The sequence below is a fragment of the Setaria viridis genome, chromosome 7 (assembly GCF_005286985.2).
Source record: "Setaria viridis chromosome 7, Setaria_viridis_v4.0, whole genome shotgun sequence".
NCBI lineage: Eukaryota > Viridiplantae > Streptophyta > Magnoliopsida > Poales > Poaceae > Setaria > Setaria viridis.
In genome coordinates, this window is record NC_048269.2 from 35,337,843 (window position 1) to 35,361,883 (window position 24,041).

A 24,041-nucleotide genomic window follows, 5' to 3' on the forward strand; every position below is an offset into this window, starting at 1 on the left:
GTCAAAGCTGGAGTAAAAGGTCAATGACGTCATATATTTAATAACGGAGGGAGGTAGCTACGGAGTAGCAATGTATGGGGTTGGTTTCCTCCTGTAAGCAAGCATCTATTCTATGAGTATCTTGTTCCTTCCCAATGGTTGGAGCATCACATCACATTACATTAGCAGACTTCCTACTCCTGCCCAACAACAACATAGCCAAGTTGACCATCAATATAACTCAATTGATTTCTTTGTGCCAACTTACCATACTTATTTGGTAATCTACTTACTTAGTGACACAATACTGACATGACGCACTACTAGCTTCATTTCATTCATCAGCCTTTCAGAACATATCAGTGAGAGCAGCAGCAGCAGCAGCTGTCTCTTGCAGTTGCAGAGGAGGAGCCTCCACCTCCACCTGAGCGAGCTTGGGGGGCGCGGCGGCACGGACGAGAGCCCAGTTGATGCCGCGGAAGAAGGGGTGCCGCTTGATCTCCGAGGCGCCCTCGTACGACCCCAGCCTGTTGGCAGGGTCCCGGTGCAGCAGCCGGTACATGAGCTGCCTCCCAGCCAGGCTCACCTCCACACTCGCTGGAAACCTCATGTCCTTGTGCAGGATGTTGGCAAAGGTCCTCTGCCTCGTCTTCCCTCTGAAGGGTGTGTAGCCATACAGCATCTCATACAGAAGGATCCCTGATGATACCAACAAGTATGCTCAGCATTGTCAAGCACATGTTTTGTTTTGTAATCATCAGCCGTACGCTTTCAGTTCGTGAATGCGGAGGCTGGAACTTTTCCATAATCTAAAAAAAAAGAGATAAGATTGGCTACCTAGCGCCCACCAATCCACAGCACTTGTATGACCGGCTCCAGTAATGATCTCCTGCAACATGTACACCAACTGATGATGACCCACTATCACCCATAAAAAAATACAGACATGAAATGCCAGCCAGAATGAAAATTAACGAAATATACATACAGGTGCAATGTACTCCTCTGTACCAACAAACGAATTCGATGCTCGCATTGGTTCAGCGAAGAATATGGGAGAACCCCTGCTCTTCCTCCTCCTTTTCTTCTTATCGCTCTCTTCTGAAAGGAACACCTGTCATATCAAGCAACAGGAGTAGTTAGCAACTGCTACTAACAAAAAAAGAGATTGACAAGTTAAAACAATGGCGGCATGGCGCTCCACTGTCCTGTTAGATGTATTGATAATCAAGTTATATATATTACCTGTGGTTGACAGGATGTCAAGCATGACAAATCAAAGTCTGTCAGGGACATGTGCCCGTCTCTATTAAGTAAAATGTTCTCCGGCTTTAAGTCTCGGTAGATTATACCTGAGGGGAGAAAGAATAAGAAGCGTGGCATGGGCCATAGACAATTACAAAATGTAAACATCTCAGCCTTCTCCAGTAAAATGTGATGAACAAGAGCAAGGACACCCCCCCCCCCCCCCCCCCCAACACACACACACACTTCCTGTCCGCTAAGGAAGCCCATCACTTTCATGAATGGTTAATTCCTTACCCAAAACATGCATTTGGGAGGTGGGCAAATAATTACTGTTGGCCAAGAAAGACATAAGCAGATGCAAGTATGGTTATGGAATACTGATCCATGCTGACAGACGTGCTATTATCCACCACTATTCGGAATATTCGCAGAGAATTTCATATATAATTGGTATGGTGTATATGGCTACCTTGGCAATGCAGGTATTCAAGTGCTGTTACCACTTCTGCAGCATAGAACCTGCAACAATCATGGAGCAGTATATCAAGCAATGCTTCTTGTCTCCTACTATAACAACCACCAAATTAAGAGCCAGAGCCACAAAATCTAAGCGAAATAAACAGTTTCAAAGACCATGTTCACCTGACTGCATCTTCCTTTAGAACCTTCATAGGTTGCCTATCAAGGAGCATAAAAAGTTCCCCACCAGAGTAGTAGTCGGTAATAAGACATATATGTGTCTTGGTCTGCAACATATATATGGCAATATTGAGATGCTAGAAATCAGAATATCATCCACAAAAGCAGAATAAAGGCGAGGAGGATAAATATTAACAAGTCGAGTATCATGATAGCATACTAGACAATTTATTTCTGCAACGAACCTGAAATGATGCATACAATGTGGGAAGGAATGGGTGGTCCAACATATCAAGGATTTGTCGTTCAGCGGTAGCTCTATGGACCTAGAGGTATTAGAGAGACAGATACATGAAGCAAAGCAACAATTAAAGATAGCAGTAACAAAATTCATGTGTGATGAAATTTGTTACTCCTACCTTGTTTCGGTTAAGCATCACACTTTTATCCATAGCTTTCATGGCAAAGTATTCACCTGTGCCAAGCAACTCAACCAAGTGGACACTGCAATTCAAAAATAATGCACATGTGTACTGTTTAAAACCATAACTAGGAAACTGTTTTAATATTACTGAAACCAAAATAAAGAAATACTTACCTGCCAGTGTCACCAGATCCTAAAGGTTTTACTGGCCTGAAATGTTTCAAATCAATGCTTTCACCACTCTCAAGAACCTACAAGAAATAATAGCAGGATCCATCTGGGAGATTTCAAAAATGGTGTGCGTACTCCAATGATCTTTTGATTAGGCATATATACTGCAGAGACTACTAAATTCTACAGCAGAATGCATGCCAGTACCTCTCTCAAGTGTCTCTATGACTGTTCCCTTTCATCCAGTAGCCTTACAAATGGCAAGAAAGTAGCTATATGTATAGGCGTATAGCATACCTTTTGGATGGCTCTCCATGATGCAGTATCCTTCATATGTGGTTTCGGCAAGACTGGTTTTGAGTGATTAGCCCATAGATCCTCCGGTCTCTAATATGACCATAAAATGCCTTTAGAAGTGCCCAACCATACTTAGTTTTATTAACAAAATGAGTATTTATTTAGTCTGACCAAATTAGCATCAGGAAGTTCCTTTGCAGCCTCGTCAATATTGTCTGCAGTGTTCTTAATCTGGTAAATGAACAATTCAGGTTAATGTATAAGACAACTATGCTTTTGGACAAGGAAATTTAGAAATTAAGGTACCCAAAATTTAGTGGTGAAAATTATTTTCTACAAACTAAAACAAAAGGCAGGCCATTTAAGGAGCGAGGGAAGTCACCAGAACATGAATTAACTGACCTAAAGGATGCCAACTATGAACATTTTGGGATGTCATAATACCACAAGTTTACTAGTACCAGTGTTGACCACCAGGGTTTAAGATATCTAAATACTTAATAGATTCTAGATGGTGCTAAATGCTTAATAAATATTGCAAGCACGCACTACAGAAGGCTTGCTTTGATAACATATTAGCTACCGCGGATATAGCTGATATTTTCATCATTTTTTCCTTTTCCTGGTACTTGTGATAGCTGTTAAATATATGTATGTGCTGTGTGCATGTAGGCCCATAGGTGTTGTCACGCCTGGGCTAAGGCCGTCTCCTTGCCATGGCCTGTTGATTAGGATAGGCACCATATCCCTGAGATCTGTTCTGATTCTATAAACCGATCTCAGGGTTGCCTATATATACTTGTACCCTTGTTTAACCTAATCAATCTATTATCTCACGCAATCACAATTGCTCTCATGGTATCACGAGTCCGGGTCCTCCTGTTGATTAGGATAGGCACCAAATCCTTGAGATCTGTTCATCTGATTCTATAAACCGATCTTAGGGTTGCCTATATATACTTGTACCCTTGTTTAACCTAATCAATCTATTATCTCACGCAATCACAATTGCTCTCAATAGTGAGCACAGATATGCTAGTCTTCAGTAAAGTAGATACAAACCAGCATGGCGCCATCTTTTGCAGCAGCATCTCGAACACGTTCAGTTCCATCTAACTGAACCCCAATGAAGTACTGAACATCACCCTGTTCAACAATCAAATATGATACATCTCAAATCTCAAGTGAAAAAGTTGCAAACAAAAATCTGGAGGAAAGTATCCCCATGGCCCACATTGTAGTACCTTCTGATCACGCATTGGTTGCAAGTGAAAGAGGTTCCAGAATTTTTTGCCTGTTCAAGTGATAAATAAACACATGCAAATTTAGTTGAACTCATAACCATATAAAAAAAATATTTGGGAATGAACATAAATTGCATCATGATCTTACACACCGCTCTTTGTATAATTTATTAACTGAACGGTGACCTCTGTTTGGTTATCTATGGCATCTCTTATTTTCTTTACTGTCCCACGGTCAGTTTCAGGTCCTTGAAGAAACCTGCAAGAGAAATATAGGTCAATGCATTCATTAGCCACTACAAATGCAGAACAAACAACAGTTTGGAGATTTTGCCACTGTGCCTAACTATGATTAAATAGTGCATGAAAAATTACAAGGGGAAGGGAGGTAGCATACAGGCCTCCTTACTTCCTAATATGTAGTTTCTAAACAGTTGAAAGGTCATCATTTTACCTGCAGTTTCTTCCCAATATTTCTTCACGGCTATACTCTGTCAATTGCAAAAAGCTATCCGACGCAAATATCTGTAACATGGACCAAACAATGGATATAGTTTTATGGGAAGTTGATATATATGTCAATAGAAAGAAGAATGGTGTCAGCAGCAGAAGAGATCCGAGTTGTTGTCTTACAATTGGATTATCAGGTAACCTCGGATCGGTGATGACAAAATTCTTTTCAATACGTTCAAGTGTAGTAGCCAAGTCTATACCCCTTCTCATTTCTTTCCTCCTGAAATCGTCATCAAAGCTTTCAGGTCTTTCATCATCACTGTCAACTAGCGGATCATCTCTTGGTTTCAGCATGTTCTTCTCTACATTTCCATGGCCCATACCAAGAAAACTGCACAGAAAAATTAAATGTGAACAAATGCAAGGAACACAAGGAAACTATGAAATCAAATGCTGTGACAGTGTGACTATGTCATATGAGTTATTTGTTATCATACCCCATAAATGAACGCAAGCCAGATTTTCTAGTTTTATTCCCTCCTTCAGGCACTTCACTAATTTTCTGCAGAGAGCTTCTGATTCCACTTCGAGAGTTGCGGCGAGATCCACTTTCAGAGCTTCTCTTGCCAGGAACTTGGGTTGAAAACACACCTTCTGATTCCTGCGATTTTCTTTTAAAGGTGCTATTTCTTGATTCTGACAAGGAGCGTGGATTCTTGAGGGCAAAAAGAAGCTCAGAGACAGAGCTGCGGGCCTGATCCTTCTGTCTTGCTGCAGTGAATATTATTATTCTTTTTCATTCAGCTTGATAGCAACTTGAATTTGTGAAAGATACATACATAGACTTACAGCTGGTATGGAAAAAACTTAAATTTGGAAATGTCAACTAACAAATTAACTAGTAGTAGTACCATCATATTTGATTAGTGATTCTGGCAATCCATTCGGGCGAACTGCTGTATCCTTGGTCCCTTCAGTGTACTTACTCACTTCCACTTGCATCCTGTGATATGGTGACGTTAGAATGAGAAGATGATTTTTTTCCCTCCAATACAGTCAAGGGTACATTGGAGTACTGTTGGATGATGAAGTGGCATAATAATAGATAATGATATGATGAGAAAGCGCTGACCCGATGAACTTGAGGACCCTGCCATCCTCATCCTTGATGGGGGCAACGGTCAAGAGGTTCCAGAATGGCGTGCCGTCCTTCTTGTAGTTGAGAACACGGCCGCAGTAGTTTGAGCCAGCTGCGAGCGCGTGCCTGATCTTTGCGATCTCTGCAGGGTCCGTCCCGGAGCCCTGAAGGAAGCGGCTGTATGCAGATGCAGTTTCCTTATTAATTACTCCTCCTAATTGATAACAATAACAATAATAATAATGGGAAGGGAAATTAATGCAGGAGCGGGAGGCGAAGAAGAAGAAGAGAAGACGGACCAGTTCCTTCCGACGACCTCGTTGGATGAGTAGCCGGTCATGTTGAAGAATCCGGCGCTGGCGTAAAGGATGGGGTGGTCGGGGCGGGTGGCGTCCGACACCACGAAGGTCTGCTGGAAGGCGGAGAGAGCGGCGCGGAGCTCCTCCGAAACCCGGGGGAGGGTCCTGGGGATGCCGTCGAGGGAGTCGCTGGTGCGGGTACTAGCAGAAGCAGAGCCGCCGGAGGGTCGGGCGGTGACGCCCTGAGGGCGGCCGGTGTGGTCGTCGGTCTGGAGGACGAGGCCCCACTCGGCGGCCCTCTGCGCGGCCCGGCCCACGGCAGCAGCATCATCCGCCGCTGGGGGCGGCAGGAGGAATGGGGAGGTGGGCTTCGCCGGCCGGATGGAAGCGGCGGCGGAGGCGGAGGCGGCGTTGGGATTGAAGACCTCGAGGGACCCACGGGAGTCGCGCGGAAGTCCTGCATCAGTTAGCCACGTCATCACTCGCTTCTTCAGTCCACGCAAAACTTGCTAAAATTAAGGAAAATACTCTGCTTGTTCACCGGATCCCAAACTTAAGACAGCTGCACTGACGCTGTCTCCTCCTCCACTGACACGTAATTTTCAGACAACCTATCAGATAACCACTACAGTAATTTATTTTTAGTTGGTTTGAGGTAATCCTCCGTTGACAACACGTTATTAGACAACCACTACAATAGTTTTTCTCTTTGGTCTCGTCGTAAAATCATTTGTAAACAAAATAAAGGAATAATATTAGTTGCACGGTAACCACAACTCATACAATATTAGGATAGTGGTCTTATAGTTCTAAAAAAATCTATCTAGCATATAAGTCGGTTGTTTCGCGAAACAATGACCTTCTTCTCCCTTCTCCCTCTCTCTCTTCCACATTAGCAAAAATCATATGTGACATTATATGAGATGACCTACAACTACAAAACTGTTAGCATATAGCAGTGTACCAGCCTTTATGTCAAATGAACCACCTCCTCACTACCTTTGATCCTGTTCTCCTTTTCCTTGTCAGGAAATGGTGCCACGTGGGTATTTGGGATTTGGGGTCTTTTTTTCTCAAGGACCTTAAGTTATTTTAGTGCTTATTAAATATTTTATTGCTCACTGGTTTAGTAATCGTTAGCTTTCTTAAAAAGAAGCAAAAAATTCTCTAACGGCTAAACACTAACAGGTAGTACAAATAAGAAACAGGAAATTTCAAATATCGTTTCCCTGACGGCAGGACTAGAACGACATGGAAAAATATAAGATGAAATGGATGGTAGGCATATTTTGTAAAGATGAAAAAAGATGCATGCATGTGATACGGATCATCAGGAAAAAAAAAAGTTAAAGGCGTGGAATTGGATCCGGCCAGCTTCTGCATGTACGTATGTAGTAGTGATTTTGGAGCCGACCTTTATACATGTGATGCTCTCTGTAACAGTGAGTATGTGTTACGTAGCTAAATTCGGTTTAAGCGTCTTTTAGAACACAAAATTCTCAAAATGTATCCTATGTGTTTGCAAAACGCAGGAAAGATTGAAAATGAGTTTTTATCCGAATACACAGTACTGCATGGAAAACATAGGAAACAGGAGAGTCGTATTAATTTTTGTCCTAAATTTCTTTCTCAGTAGGAATTTGAAAAGAATTGTTGGTAAACATGAATTCATTAATTTGTTCCAACATGCCTTGGTAGCAAAATGAGCTAGGTGATGGGGATGGACGGATGGGATGGCTGTCCAAATTAAATTGGCACATATCCATTGGACCATGGCATCGGATAAGGAAGAATTTGGTGGACCAATCAGAATAAAAGCAGGTAGTAGTAAAGGCTTGTATTTATTTATTTATTTAAATAATCTGGGAAAAGGGAAATGTTATGCTATACAGCAGAAAAGGCAGCACCTGACCTGCAGGCCTCCAGGGAAGGGGGATGGATAATCATAATGCTATGCTATATATGGATATGATCTAATTACTAACTAATTTTAATTATAGATGATTTAACTTCCATTATTATTATGCATGCATGCAACAAAAGCATACGTAGTACATACCTTTGGAAGCCATTGAATTGAATGGTTGATGACCCGTTGCTGTTCAATTATCAAATCAGCAGCAAAGGCTTCTTCAATTCAATTCCGAGGAGGAGGCGGTGTCGCCTGGCAGCGGCTAAGCTTCTTCAATTCAATTCTCCCCTGGGATATATAGTAGGCTATGCATGTGAGATCGATTACATATACTAGTGGCGGAGATCCTCCATGGATCTATCCTAGCAGCAGCTCTCTATCAGCAGGCTGTGCATGGTGGTATGGCCATGGCATGGAGGCTCATCATTGCTGATGATGGGATTGCAGCAGCAGCAGGAGGAGGACACATCGATCAGGACATCGGATCGGAGGAGAGGGTCTGTAATTGTACAGTACACTAGTACTGGCATCAGTACACCAGCTAGTAATTATTAGGAGATGATAGATAGATGCAAGTGGATCCCATCAGAGAGGAAGAGGAGGAGGACGACGAGCTGGGAGAGAGGCATCGTCGTCCATGACCACGACGCGCCACTACGTACTAGTCACACTAGCTAGAGGATCGATCGAGCAGCCAGCAGACCCATCAAGCTTGTAGCACGGCCGGCCCATGCTTATTGCTTCTAGCCCCTGTACGTCGGCCCATGATCCAGGACTCTTCCATTGGAATTGGCCTAAGCATTATGGCCGATTCTGTTTCATAACGAGAGCCCGTGGTGGCCACCACAGAGATAGAGCTGAGGAGCTCACCCTTCAGAGGTTCGGGATGTCACTTGGGTGCTGAGGAATATTTGGAGTTGGGCTGGTGGAATTGAAGGAAGCTTGTATGGTGTCGGGCCGGGCCAGGAGTGACGGAGCAGGCTGGGTGAAAAAAGCAAAACTGGTAAACGAAACCAATTGGTGGGCTGGGCTGCATGTTGGGACGGTATCGGTGGCCCAACTGGTAAACGAAACCAATTATCAAGAATGATCGATCATACAAGACGGCACTCGTTGTTTCTTCGAGCAAATGGATCATTATAGAATATATTGCAATGCAATGTGATAAAACAACCCAGGTAGATGGATGGAGGTACTTGAGCTGACAATGGAAGCAGCTAGCTACTAGCTAGCGTTACACCAGCGTTAACTAACACAAGAATGCTGGAATAATGACCGGTACGATTAAGCTTGCAAATCGATGGAAGCACTACTAGCTCGTAGATCGATGAAGTAAGGTAGACATGCATGACATCAGAAGCTAATTAAATAATAATTAATTATGTGGAGTATATATAATTTAGATTATTATTAGTTGGTGGATGTAGAGCAGGAGGAGGACTTGGAGCTGCTGCACTCGTCCTTGAGGCCAGTGCTCTTGGTGGGGAAGAGGTCCAGGGTTTTCAGAGGGCGACGGCAGCATGGCGGCAGCTCGTCGGAGCTGCCGCCGGATGCGGTGGCGGCGTTGCAGTGCTCCATCGTCTCCCACTCCTCCGGCTGCTGATGGTTGCTCTGCATAGCCTTGCCTCCAGCTCCTGCAGCTGCCGGAACAGCTGGAAGGGTGGCTGCCTGCTGCTGCTGCTGGTGCCCCAAGTAGCCCCCCTGTCGATCGATCGATTAATTATTAGGTACATATGGTGGCCATGGTGAGAATAATTGATTTGACAAGTTAATACCACATACATATATACACATACATACCAGGTGGTGCGGCATGAAGCTGCAGGTTGCGTATGGGTGGTGGTGGTGGTGCAGCTGCATCACAGCCGGGTGCACACCGGCGGTGCTGCTGCCGCCGGCCGGACCGGGACCGGGAGGAGGAGCCACGGCGGCGGTCTGCTGCTGGTGGCGGGCGCAGAGGCGTCGGCGGAGACGCTGGCGCTCGCGTGCCTTGTGGTTCTGGAACCAGTAGAAGACATTCTTGCCCTCGATGCGGCCGTAGTAGGCGAGGTGCGCCGTGATCTGCTGGATCTCCGCCGCGTTCGGCGTCCTCACGCCGCTGCGGTACATCTCCTCCAGGATCATCAGCTGCTCCGGCGTCGGGCACCAACGGGTCGACGGCGTCTGAGGCATTAGATATATATTGATCGATCTGCTAGCTATAGATTGATCTTCCTAGCTGCTAGCTACTAATGAATATATATAATTGATCGACCAAGGTGTGTGCTAGCTAGCTGCTATATATGTAGCTACTATGCCTGATGATCAAGTAGCAGCTCCTATGCCTGATGATCAACTGATGAAACTACCACTCCATCAGTTGGTTGGATGGAAGAAAGGTGATCCTCCGGCCATCAGTTATATAGGGAAAGCTAGCCAGCCAGCAGCTACTAATACTAGCTAGGGCATATGCGACAGGAGGAAGAAGAAGGCTAGCTGTCTAGGGCACAGGCAGCTGCAGAGGATCGAGAGATGAGACAGATTGGCGCAGCCCAGAGTTAGTAGCTTCTTTGACCAACAACTAACGCCCACAGGCCTGCTCTGCTTGCTACTACTGCCTGCCCCCGTGCGAAGTAAATTGGCGGTGCAGAGCCAAATTTACAAGCTCTGTTGCAAGTAATTAAAAGCTGCCTGCGCTTGCCTTCTTTAATTTATGTACAATTACATACATATAAGTGCTCTCGATCATATATATAATTATATGTTACTGCATGCATTAACATGGTCATCCTATCATAAAATTCAAATGAACATATATACATTTTTACCCTTACAAATTGATAAGGCCATACTCTCAGTTTCCTTTTTTTTTTATAAATAAAGTTGAGCGATGCATCTTCATGGAGCTGTGGTATGTGCCCCCAAGTTCATCTCGGTTATTAACCGAGAAGATCATGTTAACAATATTTCCAACACTGAGGCCCTCCCATCTTCTCCAAATTTGGCTGACATCGTCGCTGCCCTATGTGACTCTCCGCTCGAGTTCGTTGATGCATGGAGCTTAGATCTTTAGTATTTCCCTATGTCACACAAGACGAGCAAAGCCATGTTGGATGCCATGTGTGGTACCTTATTAGCCACATCAGGCAGTAAGCAGGATAAAATATAATGGCAATTGGCACCTCTGCTGGGAAGTATGAAAACGCATAAAACTTACACGCATAATACCATTACATTACAAAGTGAGATGTATATATGTTGGTATTTGAAAATCCTTATTACTTGCATTGCAGATATCCCTTAAGAAGAAAGGGAGTAAATGACTGATCGGACCGAGCTGACATAAGTACTAACTTGGATGTGTAGAAGGGAATAGAAGAGGGAGGCAGACAAGAAGGGAGGATACGTTATTGCGCCCTGCTGTCCCTTCTACTGGCATGACATTCATGGGATACTTGAATGCATTATTCATGCCGGGCGGCGGCCCTTGAATTTCCTCTTCTTCAAACCTCTTTCCTTTTTACTATGGGCGACAGAAGCCTTTCAATGTTTGTCTGCATGAGTGAGTGAGTGAGAGAGAGAGTATGCCCTAGCTAACTTGTGTCTATGAAGGAAGACTTCTGATTGGGTATACCACATCATAAGGTGATGATGATAGAACTAGCTGAGGAACTATATAGGTCCCGTTTGGTAGGGCTTATCTTGACTTTGGCTTCACTTGTTTTGCGCAAAACGGTGCACTTTAGCATGAAGTCGGTTTGTAAGCTGAGACTAAAATGAACTAGAAGCCAGGTGAAACCACTATTTTTAGCTTCACCGATGAAGCCGTTTCAGGAGAAGTCCTCCCAAACGGAGGCACAGTACCTTCCTTTCCTTGTATTCTCTTCTTGTTCCTTTCCTCCTATGTGTATACGTGCGTTGGAATGAATCGAATTCTCATGTCCAAAAATCCAACTCCATGTATCCTTGTGTTAATCCCATGCCCACCCACCTGGTAGGCTCAAGGGCGATAGGATGGTGGTGCACTGGCGGGTCATTGCCATGATGAGGTGACATAGTGCAGGCACAGTAGCAACGGCGGTGTAGGCGATCGGGGCACCGAGGGTGTCGGCTCTCCGGCATCTCAGGAAGCTCCGGCATTCCTCTTCCTCTCTAGCTCCTTCTTCCCCCTCCTCTCCTTCAATTATCCTTCGCAAGGCAAGTAGTGGCGGCGGATTGGGAATAGCGGTGACCGAGAGCGGGGGAAGCACGGCTAGGTTTAGGGTGCAGCGTGGGCAACAAACGGTGGGCGATGTGGAGCAACGGCGTGGCATGAATCCGGGATGGCCAACACAAAAGTGACGGGGAAGGCATTCGTGCTCGCGACGTGTGCCGCGCGTGTGTGGGGCTAGTAGGGGAAAGGGGAACACAGGGTGCGCGGCTAGCGAGCGGGGCCGCGTGTCATTGAGGTTGGTTGGAGGCGGTTTGTGCATTGGGCTAGGCCGGCTTGAACGGTTGGCAGGCCTCGGCCCGGGTTGTTAGCTGGCTGATTTAGGTTAGTTTGCCGGGTTCGTTAGGTGGGTTGGGTCCGGGCCGGGGTTAGCTAGGTTAGAGCCCAAGTTAGATTTAGGATAGGATATCTTTAGTTTCAAATCTGAAATTAAATTTCAAATTGGAAACACGCTCCATTAAATCCAAATCAAATATAATAATATTCAAATTTCACACTGACAATATTGAACCTAGCTCGAGTTCAAATTATTGTTAGATTAAATCTAAGAATTTGTGGATAATTCAAAGAAGACATCGTTATGGTTTCAAGCACTATCAAACTTTTCAATAAAAAAAATGGAATTCAGTTTTTTCACACATTAACGTCTCGTGAAAACCACGGGAATGTTACATGCATGCGTACTAGCTAGGCTGCAAACTTTAGCTTGCATTGGGTTTAATCTATGTGCTCCTGCAAGCTAAGATCGATCAGTGTGCTGCTAAAGTTTTGATTGATCAATAGATCAGATGACATATGTACTACAGTAGTTTCCTGCTGCAGACTAGCTAGTCTTTACACTTGTCATTTGATGCCACGAAGTAAACTTTCTAGCAGAGACTAGATCAAGTAGACCATGCAGGGGGCACTGTGCCGTGTCCGTCGCCGGCCAGCCTTGTACAGCAGTACAAGTACGTTGGCAAGCTGCAAGCAAGCTATCTCGCTATTGACCCGTCATGTTACAGATGCCGTCACTCATTCATTTCATTCATTCATGGAAGTTGGGGGCTCCCGGCCTCCGATCCATGCATTCCTGTGAGCCCTCTCTTTCTCCATCAATGCATGCATCAAAGAAGAAGAAGAAGCAGCAGCAGCAACAGAAGGATGCATGGCTGCTCCGATCCATCGATTCAGATTATTCAAGAGCTAGCAATAAACTTTGTGCAGCTCCATTCATTGTCATTGGTGTGCATGCATGCATGTCTGCCTGACCAACAACGCTTTAACTTAATTTTCTTGGGTTCTGGAGCGACGACTTCATTTGGAATTGCGCCAGCCTTTGCTTCAATTCGCTAGCTAGGGAGACAAACTGTTACCCGGTCAGACAGGTGACAGACAGAATTGGCGCTCCATGATCTATCAAATATTTGTGCTTTAGGGATATACCTGACCAAGTATGGGAATGGTATGATTGGAATAAAGAAAAAACTCTAGAAACAAATTCTCCAGAATAAATATTTGGCCTCTTTCGCAAGTGTATTGAATAAAATGAGAATTAGTACTTCTAGGCGAGTCTCATAAAAGATTAAAAGTTATTTCCTCAACTTTCACGGTCAAAGATGGGTCACAATTAGCAAATTCGATTGGTACCTTATTATTTGCACGACACAAACAAGCTATTGTTCCTAAAGTTTTGAGCACTCATTAAGTTAGTAGCATGGAACGAATCACTTCCACAAAATTGCTAACATTGTGTTGATCAGACCAGGATGAGTTTCGATGGAACTTAAACTCACAAGAGACCACTGACTAGATGACTTGAAGTTTTTGGCTGTCGGTAGAGTTCATATTTCATATATACTTGTTTTATGCTAATGGCTCTAACTGTATGCGGTGTGCTGCATGAGTTGTGTTGTTGTGATGTGTCCGATCCGTGTAAAACATATTTTGTATGTTGTTAGCTGAGGCGAGATAGTTAGCACACTTAAACGAATGACTTATCGTACTGGCTCATTTATACCTGCCACGGATGAGCCGATACGAATGTTTCTCCAGTAGCTCATGGAGGGCCAACTACAAGATGCAAAGCTTTGCATAAGCATATAGAGGCATCAAGGTATGTAGGAATGTCGGTCACTGCATAAAGCGTAAGCAATGACTTGACTATATAGTCTTGTTGCACTTGCAAGACAAGGAAAAATGAAAATGTTAGTTTCAATGTGCGCTAGTATACTCTATTTGCTCACATGTGTCGCCATAAGCGACGGGTGTATATTATGCTCCGCTTCCCCTCCCAAAACCTTGCATTTGTGATTTAGAAACATTGGCTCATTCAATTAGATCTAAAACCAAGCATAGGCTGCATGCCGTAGAAGATGAAGTATCTAAATAAGATAGGCACCATGATTTGGAAACCTGACAAGCTCTACGACTCCAGTCATCCTAGCATCAAGTGTTGGAAATATGTGCCTAAAAACATTCCAGATTTTATTTGAAGGAAAAATACATTGATTAAAAATGATGCAAGCAAATAAAACAAGTAAGCAGGTAACATATTGTCTAGAATAAGATTGTGCAAGGAAATTACTCAATAATCCCGCGCAGACTGTAGTCGAACGTGCAGCGTAACCCATCAACCAGGACGTCTCCTAGTATTATAGGCTTTCATAGTGCATCAATTTTCCCATTAAACAGCCTCATCAAGCACTATAAACTGCCAATTTGAATGACAGAAAATGTTGAACCTGACACACCTTATTGCTGTTTAAAACGGCAGTTTCAATCACATTAAATCGCCATTAGGCTCAGCATAAAAAAATAGTAATTGCACAAACAACAGCCTACTGTCGATGTACGCAAGTCACAAGTCACAGTATAAAAAATACACGCGAGTTGCGCGTGCGTGTAGCAACAGTCTCTTTCTCTCTCATTTGCACCTATTTTGCATAGACAGGAGACTCCCGTATTTAAGCAAGGCAACCTCTCCTTGAATTAGCAATATGGGACTAAGGTTGTGCATGCTTTGGAATTTTTAGATTGGGCCACATATGGGCCTAAATCCAACAATGCCCCACCAATTCCAAAGCTGCTGTACTGAACACTCTTTATATATACCAGATTTTCAGTATAAGTCCCGTACGGGTTGGACTTACACTTAGATCAACAAGATCCATCTTCCAGCAGCTTGTGAATGGACTAAGCCTTAAATTCATAGCTTTTTGCTGTCAGATTTCTTTTGAAGATGCAACTGGTATTAGGTTGCCAAAATGCCAAGTCCAAATGGAGCTTTTAAAGGTCTTACTCCCCGATCTTCTCATGAGCTTTCCAGAGATTACCCCACCCTCATGTATTACGACCTAACAGTTTAGCTCACATAGGTGTATTCATTTTAGGTATCCTGTAGGACAATACCTTTTTCCTCGGTGGACACTAGAATACATTAAGACATAATAGCTAGCCTTCCATACAGAAGAGAGTACAAAATATGGAACATGGGTAATTTTAAATAATCTGTACTCCTCGTTACAACAGTAACTTGTTTTCCTCATTTTCCAAATCAAGGATCTCCTATCAAAGGAAATGAGTTACCATTACTTTGCAACTAAATGGGTCTCAACCTCATGTCCATGTTTGCAACAGAAATAGTTGTCCGTGCAAGCCCTTTAGTAAAGGGATCTGCTAGATTTTTCTCACTGCGAATATAATTCACAGCAATTATTCCGGAGTTTTTCAGCTTTCTTATAGATTTAAGCCTTCGCTTCACATGTCTCGAGGACTTCATATTATCCTTAGTACTTATAACTTTGATCAATACCGTTTGGTTATCACAGTACATAAGGATTGTCGGAACTGGTTTCTCCACCAGTGGTAAGTCCATTAGTAGCTCTCTTAGCCACTAGGCCTCATCAAGTTCTGTAGATACTGGTGTGGGAAATCTTCTATGTCGTCAACAGCTAGGCCTTGGAGAAGCATCCAAACATGGTGCTATTTGTAGCAGCGCGTACCTCAGACAAGAGCGATCAGCCGAGTTTTCCAGCTGCGATCGTCCTTCCAGCTAGCCCCTCATGTGTATTTGGGTGGATTTGATTTCCAAGACTGAAAGTTTAGTTTATGGGACGCCTTGAGTAACGGTGGCTTAAACTGAGCTATTTCCAGGATTGAAAGGATTTATGGGGTAGACATGTGCGGTCTACAAATTTTTTTAGTATTTTTGTACCCATTCCACTAATTCTTGAAGTTTTTTTTGGCCTCAAAAACAAATTAGCTACAACATTTGTCTCGGACAGTTTCTTACAATAACCATGGCAGATTTGACGTGTATCGATTATCTATCGTGGCTATTTGTCTACGGTGGGTAACAATCGCCTCCTTTTTAAGGTATATAATTAATTTTCATGGTAGAGAAATTGCGAGAAAGAGGATTATTTATTTTTTCACATGAGACTACATTGGAAGGTGGGTTATATAATAGGGGTGGGAAATATGTAACCTTAATGCTAAGAGCCTAAGATCCGGGCGTCCAGACGCGCATCCTCCCTCCGGATGACAACGTGACATGTTCCTGTCCATGTATTTTCGTGAAGCATTATCCTCCTCAATTCACTATCTCGCTCCCCTCCCCCCCTTCTCTCTCTGCACGCTGAGGATTGTTGTGCGTCGTTGTCACCTCGCGCTGCCATCTTAAGGATTTCCGATCACTGGCTCATGCAGCGCAGTGGCGCACTGGTCAATTGCGTAGGTTTGGGTGTGGCTCCGTCGATACGAGGGTGGAGGTGATGTCTCAACCTTGTACAGGTTGGTGTCGTCTGCCTGCTGCTTGCTAGATCTCGTCATCACCCTCAGCCAGCAGAACCACCCCTGTGCATGAGAAGCTGGCGCCTGGCCATCCACCGTCGAGAGGAGGTAGCGAACCACACGCATGCAATTCATGCTTGTGTTGCGAAAGGTAAATCGTGTTGTTGCGGCAGGAATTGTTAGATGTTACATATGTCGTGGTGCCTTTTTGATTTGGATGTTGCGGTGGATTGAATTTGGATGTTGCAAATGTTTACTCGAGTTATTGCAATTGTATAATTGTACCAATTTGAGTACATGTCAATGTTTACAAATACGATTTTTGGTGTTGTTGCAATAGTTTGTATTGGTTGTTGCAACGGGTTGCATGAGGTGATTTGAGATGTTTCAGTAGGTGATTTTTCATATATCATGGTTCTATTTTCAAGCGGTTCTGTATGAGGGTATAAGGTTGTGCTGTGGTCATTTTTTGTCTTGAATCTGTTGTGACTGTGTGTGATGATCTAGTTTTGATTCACATAGTCGATGTTGCAAAAATCGATATCCAATGTTGCATACACTATTTTTCAATGTCGCGGATGTTTCTTTTTAGTACCTATCTTTTCCCCTCTATCTCTCTCATGTGTGGGCGCGTGATGCCGCAGGCACGCCCAGCACTTGGTGGCCCTACGTGGGGACAGTTCACGCTGTGTATCGTGAGATGGGAGGGAGGCGCACAGACAGCACGTAGATTGGGGGTGCTGCCAGTCTGCCACAGAAGCGTCCGATGAATTTGGCTCTGTCCGGACGTCCTGGGGATAGCAGGACCGAGGGCTAAGCCATTTGAGATGATCTTTTTATGCATCACAGCATCAGAGCAATGGAACTTAATTAATGAGAAGTAATTAATCGTTGCAAATCGTCGATCTAGGGCTGGTAGCTGTAGTGATGGTGAGGCAGAGTAGTAGAGGCGGAGGGGGAGTAGAGGCTGATGGAGGAGACGCCAAGGTAAGCGGCAAGCATGTCCTCGTCTAGGTCCATGCCGGCCTCATGCTGCGCTGCCGGCCACCACTCCGACTCTGACTCTGACTGAGGTGGCGCTGCTGCTGCGGCGGCGGGTTGGAGATCCGCCTCCGTGCCATCGCCGGCGTTGCGCGCGAAGCGGCCCTTCACCCTGGGCCGGCTGTCGGCAAGAGTCTTCCGGCAAGCATACTGCATGCATGTGTATTTGTAAGTCAGGGGAAGCAGCTAACTGAAACCAATGCAACATATATAGTAGAAAGCATTAGTAGCAGACCGTGATCTTCTTTTGGAAGTTGCGCTGGTTGCGCTTGCTCCGGTACTTGTCGATGCGCTCCCGCCGCTCCTCCGCGCTGTACCTCCCCGGCGCCGCCGCCGCCGCGGCCACCCGTTGCTCTTCCTCCCTGTCGTCCCTGTCCCTGTCCCTGATGAGGAGGTCCCCCGTGCTCATGGCGCGGCGGAACGGAGACGTTGCAGCGGCCAGGCCGGACGACGCCGGGGACGACACCTGCAGCTGGCCGGCCGGTACAAGGGGAGGGAGAGGGAGCATGTAGCCCGACGGCGGCGGCGGCGATGGCAGGAACGACGCACCTCCGCCGGCAAGGTTGGCAAGCAAGGTGTCTGGTCGATAGGAGAGGATGGCATTGGAATCACAGTTGGCCTCATGATGACCATGGCTGCCTGCTAGCCCCCAGTGATGCTGCGGATGCATTCTCTCTATAGCTCTACCTCACTTCACTTCACTGGCTATTCAGCTTGTGCTTGTTGGTATCTACCAGCTAGTGACAGGCAGGCCCTCCCTGGCTCAGCTCCCTCTCGGGTTTTATATAGACTTGAACAAATTAAACACAGGAGGAGCCGAGCATCATCAGGTAGAGTAGAGGTAGGATGATGGAAGAAACAAACCGTGTGGCCTTGCACTGCAGCTGCCACAACCTAACCAATGTAAGCTGGTGCGCATACACTAAACGTATGCGCGCGGCAGCTTTACTGAATTTCCTTCCTGCCGGTGGACACTAGCTAGCTGCAGGCAGGAATTCTCCATGTAATGCAGCAGCAGCAGCAGGAATGGATCGACTCAGTGTATGCAGCAGCCACCAAGACCACAAATGATTCTATTCGATTCAACGAGACATGAACAAGTTGGCGATATCTCCTACTTTTTGGTATCAATCTTACACACGATCGATACCCCCCACATGCCCTGTGCTGTTGTACGCCAGGACACACATGTACAAATGCTCAACTTGCAATTGACCACACCGCAACCGCAACAAAGGGAAACGACCTACCACTCACTACCACTAGCTAGATGTCTGGGGAATTGGCATGCCAGATTAAATATTTGTTGCCTGATTCTAACATTCCTCATCATTTCCGAATCACAGCAATGTGAATATGTGATATGCAAGGGCACAAAGGCAATGGTAAGCAATGCAATCGATATATAAGACAGTTTGTTCACTGACATCCAGATTTAGAAACAACAAAGACCATAGAAAGGAAGCTCACCGAATGATGATCGCGATTATATAAACGCAAAAGCAGCCCTTGACAAGACTCTGTCCCTCCAAAGTCCATCAGCGCATGCACTAGCTCCTATGATAAGCTTCCAAAATCAGAAGTGACATCTCCCAAGATTTCTGGTGATATGATGGCCCCTTTGAACAATGCAGCCTACAACAAGACGAGCCCCACAAGAATCAGTCTGGTTTCGAGCAACTATTGGACACAAGTATGCAGCTATAGACCCAGGACACGCTGTTTTCAGTTGGCAATTGGTTGGTAACATCAATGGAGCGTCCTTAAACCAATCACAGCACTCCCTGCTCCTATTGTGGCCACACCCTCTCGTGAATCCCTACAGTAGCCCACTCAAGAAATGTGTGTCTCGTTGACATAGCCTGATGCCCTGAAGACTCGAAGTGGCCTTAGCCAACCGACAAGATAAAGTCAAAGGGCACCATAGATCCATTAGCCTTTGACATGCGCCAAATTGCTTCTATTGTGTACACCACAGCACCTACGACTTCCTTCTAGACACAACCTGCAGCGATTTGAAGATGGCAAAACAGCCACACACAAGTTAAACAATTTGCGCTTCGCTGCACAGAGATGGGTGAAAAAAAGTATTTCACTGAGGCAATGCAACACATCAGTGCATCATTCATGTAAGATAATGAAAACAAGAGGGACTAACAGGATAGTGCGCAGTCTCCTAGATTTTCCTTTTGTTCTACTAGGTCAACTATAAAAATAGTCACACCACTATAGCTTGAGTGGCGATGCAATGATTGTTTAGTTGATGTGTATGAAGAACTTAACAAGACTACATAGACATGCAACTATGCAAATAATTGGCATTCAAGTACAAAGAAATCCATAATCTCCTAAATTAACTCAAATAGGATGCTTAGTGTAAAGTGTAAATCACTATTCATATTCAATGTGAAGTTCAGAATAACTGGTCAACTATCCCGTCATAAGCTTGACCACATAGATGAAGGATTTTCAACTGTCATAAGCTTCAGCTGGAGACCACATAGATGAAAGCTGATAAGACCTCTCATTCTGGTGGGATGCATGATATGGAGAAAAGATTTTGATTCTGCCATGTACATCTTCCTACATGTGCAATGGTGGGTTATGCCTTTTATCACAATTGTGGTCTCTAGAACCTTGTCACACAAAACCGTTAGAAATTTAGAACCATCCCATTTATGGTTGTTTATGTGCTGCGCTGTGAAATCAAATTCATTAAAGAGGATTCTTTTACCAATACTAGTAGGATTTTGCTGTCGCACCTCCCAAAATAATGCCCTGAACTAACCTATGCATCCAAAATCAACAAATGAGTGCTTTTGAAAAGCCACCGCAAACAGAGCCTTACTATACTTTCTCTATACTTGCTTCCAATAGTCAATCTGTAGCGGTAGCAACACAAACGGATAGACCGAAGAACACTGGAGACGCCCCCACCACAGTCGGAACGCTGGTGCAAATGCTACGACTAGAGTGAAAACCGACAAGTAGCTCATGCAGATGATAGACCCTTAGTACTGAAGTAGCCAAGATCGAGGTGGACGTGGTCGAAGCCGTGGAGGAGGGCGCAGGTCCGAAGCATCAACAGAGGCACATGAGTACATAAAATCATCAGCTTGCCAACAGGTTCAGTAGGACGATGAGACAACTGCGATGGTAGATGGTGCAACTAAAGAGCCCAAATGCATATTCCTTTAGCAACACCGATAGCGGTGTCTACGAGCGTGCGACAATAGTCGCGGACTCGGACCGTGAGCCAGCGTGACGAGGACCAGCAGCATGGGTGGCGAACCGCTTGAAAAGGTGGTGACACCGGCGGTGATGGCTTGATCATGAGCCTTGCTGCTGCAGCCTAGAGGGCGCAACGACAACCTCGTCCTTAGGAGTGTCGATGATGAAGCGACGACGGGACAGCGGGGCGACTCAAACCCGATCTCTGATCGGGAGGGAAAAACAGCAGCAAGAGGAACCACGGGTACAATAGCTTGATGCCCCCACCCATAACCTAATCTCTTCCCACTGGCAAAGGATAGAGAGAAGCAGAGCGGAGGGACGGCGCGAGGTGCAGCCTGAGCTGCGCATCCGCTCTCGCTGGGTGGCGGACGAGGGGCGTGGCGGACGAGGCGCTACGAGGAGGCCTTGATGAGGCACATCCGACAATGGATCTCGATGAGGGCGCTGCCCGTGACGACGTCTGCAAGCAATGTGGTGACCCGGCCTGAACGCGGCAACTTCATGGTGCAGCAGCCTGGCACCCCCTCATCCATCCTCCGCAGACACACGCTCGCGCTCAAAGCAGTGGTGGTGGCAGCGCAGGAGGAGAGGGGCGGTGCTGGACTAGATGCGCCGGAGAGGGCGATGAGGATGGTGGAGGCAGCCCGATGAGATTGAATCAACCACAGGAGAGGTAGGTCTGCTGCTGCTTGACTACAACGATGTGGCAGATCGGAGGGAACGACCGCGCATCCTACGAGGGCGCTGCCTCCGACGGAGATCGATCTCCCGGGGATGACGTGAGGGCAGCGGAAGCTGGAGGCTTAGGGTTAGACGTGGTAACATGTACTCCCTCCGTCCCATGAAAAGTGCAATCCTAACTTTTGAAAAAAAATCCCACAAAAGAGTACAATCCTAGAAAATAGATCTAACTACCTACCTAATTAAGTGGTCAGATCTGATTTGCATGCTAAAACTTACTACATGTGGCCAACAAATGAGGGTATCAGAGTCTTTTCATGCCACCACTAATCTATCCTAGAAAAACTAGAATTGCATTCTTCATGGGATAGAGGGAGTAAGATTATGTATAATGCGTGGGTTGTATTGCAGTAAGCCTCGAGGGCAAATATATAAGGGTACAAGACTTGGCAGGTAAGAAGACTCCCGAGATATTTCCTATACTACCAAATATAGTCTAACAGAATTGTTAGCAGTTCAAGTTATCATGAACTATCAATGTTGCAAATCGCGCCTATAGAATTTAGCGGAGTGGTCTTGGAAAAGCTATACGAGCTATAGCGCACTATAGCGGCAGCTATGGCATTTAGCGTTATGCAAAAAACCAACAAAATTTAGACCCAAACATTAGTAATTTCACCAATTTCAGCTCATATTTCATAAGTACATGTCTAGGTGTAAGTGCACACATAAAAAAGTCACAACTTATAAGATAAGTCATAAGTCATCACTCACAATTCATAAATCACAAGTATATAAAGTATATAAGTTCGTAACTCAATCATAGCGGAGTTAGAGGCGCTAGGCTATTGAATTTAGCAGTGCTATTTCATGCAATAGCGGAGTTAGCGGCATTAGCAGTAATATTTGTAATATCGTCGCGGCACCTATCTAAAAAAGCTATAGTAGCGCTATAGCGAGCTATTTGCAACAGTGTGAACTATATCAATACAATACTAAGTAGAAAGCAAAGAAAACAAGAGATATACACATCCAACTTGATCTTCACAGAAGTCATTTGAGAACAGCATAACTGAGTCGTTACACTGTGGGCAACATTTTTTTTCTCGAACTACGCAGGAGAGCTGCGTGTCATTTCATTAAGAGAGAAAAGAGAATACAAAAGTCCGGTTAAGGACTAAAACCCCCAGCACAGAACGCACACCCACAAACCTACAAAACACTGTGGGCAACATGGGATCACAGATATGATAGAATGTTTGTTTACACCAATTTATGATTTTGCAGGTTCCGAGTACTATAATGACACTAAGATTTGTCCAAATGCAGTAAAAAAACTTGATAAATGTGACCGTTGCTTCATGTGATTCCAAGGCAAATCACTATACAGCATATGGCCATGAATACTTAAGAGGTTCCCGATGCTTTCTCTACTGAATCAGTATTCCTAGTTAAAGAGGATGAATAGAGATAACTTGAAGCTACTTCAAGAAGCCAACAAAGCCTAAGAGTATTGATATTGACAAAGCGGCTTTCTTCTCAGTTAATAGAGGAAGAAGCTGCTCCAATTGAGGCACTACTACGTGGAAGCTGTTTCAAGGTTAGAGCTCTGGACATGGAAATGTTTTCCAGTGGGTTTTCTTTAAGTTACATATGCATAAACTGACATTCACAATTATAGACTTCATTAGTGTAAGTATCTTGTGATGAAGATCTAATAACAATACCTACTTCAATTTTCAACATGAATATATGAAACCACAGTTCACAGGCATTGAATAATTGTCAGGCTGATAAAAGGATTGAGCTAATAGTTAGCATTGTCCAGCTCCAGCACTAACATAAGCTAGCATTGTCCAGCTCCAGCACACTTAGCAAACATGCAATTGTCCAGCTCCAGCACACTTAGCAAACATGCAACAAAAAGGTTTTTCTTACATGTACAGTAAACTCAATAATACTTGGTAGAAGCATAAAACCACCTAAGAATTGAATTAATACAGAATTACTAAGCCTGCTATGTGAAATAGATGATCAGATTGTTCACATAACCTTGGACATTGGCAGAATAGTAAGCAAACACCAACTTTTATTTGTTTTCTTACCTATATTTCCTTTCAGTTAATGGACGAACTTATAACATATCTACTGCACCATTTACCAGATTTCATGAGGTTGTGTGTTAATCATAGTGGGCCAAGTGGAACTGCCAGCCTCATCAGTCGCTGATCAGATCAAATATATACCTTAATTTATGCAAGCATGGTTTGACTAAACATGAAAGTAGGAACCAAAAGGATAGTTTCCCTTCACAAAACA

General features: G+C 44.7%; 3 protein-coding genes across 5 annotated transcripts; all 3 read right to left on the reverse strand.

Annotated features, from left to right (window-relative positions):
• Positions 1-8: 8 nt before the first annotated feature.
• On the reverse strand, positions 9-8,432 carry LOC117863612 (phototropin-1A). Of its 3 annotated transcripts, none has more exons than XR_011898640.1 (21): positions 5,893-6,371; positions 5,588-5,770; positions 5,367-5,458; positions 4,953-5,226; positions 4,636-4,846; positions 4,457-4,527; positions 4,155-4,261; positions 4,003-4,052; positions 3,821-3,904; positions 2,930-2,989; positions 2,759-2,848; positions 2,465-2,541; positions 2,286-2,370; positions 2,112-2,192; positions 1,870-1,973; positions 1,697-1,746; positions 1,225-1,331; positions 968-1,093; positions 817-868; positions 273-678; positions 9-179 (listed from the first exon to the last, which is right to left on the reverse strand). XR_011898640.1 is itself a non-coding variant. In XM_034747411.2 (21 exons), exons 1-21 carry the CDS (start codon positions 7,962-7,964, stop codon positions 329-331), a joined length of 2,724 nt encoding a protein of 907 aa, XP_034603302.1. In that variant the 5' UTR covers positions 7,965-8,432; the 3' UTR covers positions 9-328. The 3 variants fall into 3 exon arrangements, 2 of the variants coding, with proteins under 2 accessions (XP_034603302.1, XP_072150909.1); XM_034747411.2 differs by adding an exon at positions 7,952-8,432 and having other exon boundaries at positions 9-678; positions 5,893-6,349; XM_072294808.1 differs by having other exon boundaries at positions 9-678.
• A 176-nt stretch (positions 8,433-8,608) lies between these two features.
• On the reverse strand, positions 8,609-10,338 carry LOC117863614 (WUSCHEL-related homeobox 3A). The gene is made up of 2 exons (XM_034747413.2): positions 9,605-10,338; positions 8,609-9,505 (listed from the first exon to the last, which is right to left on the reverse strand). The coding sequence occupies exons 1-2, from the start codon at positions 9,974-9,976 to the stop codon at positions 9,215-9,217; spliced, it is 663 nt and encodes a 220-aa protein (XP_034603304.1). The 5' UTR covers positions 9,977-10,338; the 3' UTR covers positions 8,609-9,214.
• Positions 10,339-17,292: 6,954 nt separating this feature from the next.
• Positions 17,293-19,794, reverse strand: LOC117865260 (uncharacterized). Its single transcript, XM_034749418.2, has 2 exons — positions 18,043-19,794; positions 17,293-17,957 (listed from the first exon to the last, which is right to left on the reverse strand). The coding sequence occupies exons 1-2, from the start codon at positions 18,475-18,477 to the stop codon at positions 17,673-17,675; spliced, it is 720 nt and encodes a 239-aa protein (XP_034605309.1). The 5' UTR covers positions 18,478-19,794; the 3' UTR covers positions 17,293-17,672.
• Positions 19,795-24,041: the final 4,247 nt, after the last annotated feature.